The sequence below is a fragment of the Coffea eugenioides genome, chromosome 3 (genome assembly GCF_003713205.1).
Source record: "Coffea eugenioides isolate CCC68of chromosome 3, Ceug_1.0, whole genome shotgun sequence".
Classification (NCBI taxonomy): domain Eukaryota; kingdom Viridiplantae; phylum Streptophyta; class Magnoliopsida; order Gentianales; family Rubiaceae; genus Coffea; species Coffea eugenioides.
The window spans coordinates 5,579,571-5,581,572 of NC_040037.1; the positions used below are offsets into that span (position 1 = coordinate 5,579,571).

Below are 2,002 nucleotides of genomic sequence, written 5' to 3' on the forward strand. Positions count from 1 at the left end.
CATGTACTAAGAGTAAGAAAGAAATGTTTAGAGCAACAATAATCAAATTGAAAGGCATAAACACACAAATATATTGGATGAGATATAATTCACTACAACAGATTTCTTCCTTATCTGTGCTAATTTCTTGGAATTAGAATTCAATGCTAATTCTATAGTCTTACAAAAAAAAAATGCTAATTCTATAGAAAATGTGCCATCCAATCCAAGCACAATTCTATGTTGTACCAAACACACCCTAAAGCTAATTAGGAATAGGTGCTAAGCTTTCAACATACGTACATCCAAACACATCATAGTACTGCATTGAGAAGTTTGTGGGCTTCTTTGGCAATTGAACAAGATGCAAGACTGACTCCTTCTTGGGATTAAACGCCCATGCATGTTTAGAACCATGAGCAAACAAGACATCTCCATTCTTGGTAAAAAAGATTGGCTCCAATCCCTTTGTCAATTGCAAACGAGGTGGGAATCCAAAGATAGTCGTCCAAGATTCTCCCACTCCGTATTCCTTCATCACCAACACCTCTCCTTGATCATTGTTTGGACGAATCATGCATAAGCATCCATCAACAACACCCAAACCTGATATCCACTTTTCTTCTGTATTTCTCAGCTCGGGTACAGGCAACTCTATCAAATCATTGGTTTTGGTGTCGAAATAAACAATCAACTCTCCATGAATATTTCGATCACTTTTCTTATGGTTTGCTAGCCAGTGCGGGTTTCCATTCACTATGGGGGCTATAGCACTAGTGCTGGAAAGAATTTCATAAGCGCAGGTTGCAACTGTTGTCCAGTTCTTTCTGCTTTTGAGACTCAAAGACATAATCTCTTCTTCCTTGACTAGTACTACGTTGTAATCATCGGAAGAATTATCATAGCAAAATCCAGAGGCCTTTATGCTCCAGATGGATTCGAGTTCTAAACCACGGAGACTGCTTACTTCTTTACAGGTCCTAGTTGAGGGGTTCCATGCATACATGAACTTGTTATCACAGAAAAGAACCAAGCCATTACTTGATCCCAGAATTTTAACTAGACCGAGACCTAATGGACATGGAACAATTTTCTCAATTACAAGTTCATGATTTATAGAATAGTTTACCTCTATAGAACAGGAATCGCGTGCCTCCCTCTTGAAAATTAAGGCTCCTCCTCGCTTCCTTCCCTCGTAATTTGAAAGAACAAACTTCTTATCACATATTAAAGCATACCATGACTTGCAAACGGCCTTAAACTTCAAAAGAGACTTAACTGGTAAATGCGAGAGTATTTCCCAAAATATTTCGAAGGGTATGTGCCCTAATTGAAGTTCAGAATGCATGGTCGCCGTGCTAATGATCATGAGGAGAACTCAGAAAATTAACCATAACTTTTCTCAATAAATTAATTCACTTTACCTACTAAGGAAGGTTCAAAATATAGAAATCCAGTACTTAGACTTTTTAAAGACTTTTGAACCCTCTACAACTTGGATTTTAGTGTCTATAAAAACCAAGATTTCCTCCTATTTATTCGACTTGCTTTATTAGGATAGGAATTTGTAGTAGTTGCAAACCAAGCTACTATTTTCTAGGATACAATTCGAATCCATCTACTATTCTGATAGACAAGAGCATTTTTTTTGTAAGTCTAAAAAGGAGAAATATAGAGAATTGGAAAATTGTCATATGAAGTTTTGAAACAATGTACCACTAAACCCTTGCTGTGTTCTAGACATTGATTGAGCTCGAGGTTGAACCTAGTCATCAGGATAATCATTGGGTCAAGTTATAATGTTCAATAAACTTCTTGTAACCAATAAACTTTTACACATACTTATAAATTAACACCTTCCCTTTTTATTCAATTTGTGCACGATAAATCCAAATAATTGATCATAAATCCATATCCAATTCCTCAGTGGCGCAGCTGATTGGGTGCCTCTGAAACTATTTATTTAAAAATATATATATATATTTCAATAACAATAAAAATTACATAAAAAAATGTCAATAAA

The 2,002-nt window shown here is 35.7% G+C and overlaps 1 protein-coding gene across 1 annotated transcript; it reads right to left on the minus strand.

The window, feature by feature from the left end:
- Positions 1–244: 244 nt before the first annotated feature.
- Positions 245–1,327, minus strand: LOC113765836 (F-box/kelch-repeat protein At3g23880-like). The gene has a single exon (XM_027310082.1). It carries the CDS (start codon positions 1,325–1,327, stop codon positions 245–247), a length of 1,083 nt encoding a protein of 360 aa, XP_027165883.1.
- Positions 1,328–2,002: the final 675 nt, after the last annotated feature.

Coding starts and splice junctions, on each gene's coding strand:
- LOC113765836 (XM_027310082.1), bottom strand. CDS start 1,327: ATGCATTCTGAACTTCAATTAGGGCACATACCCTTCGAAATATTTTGG.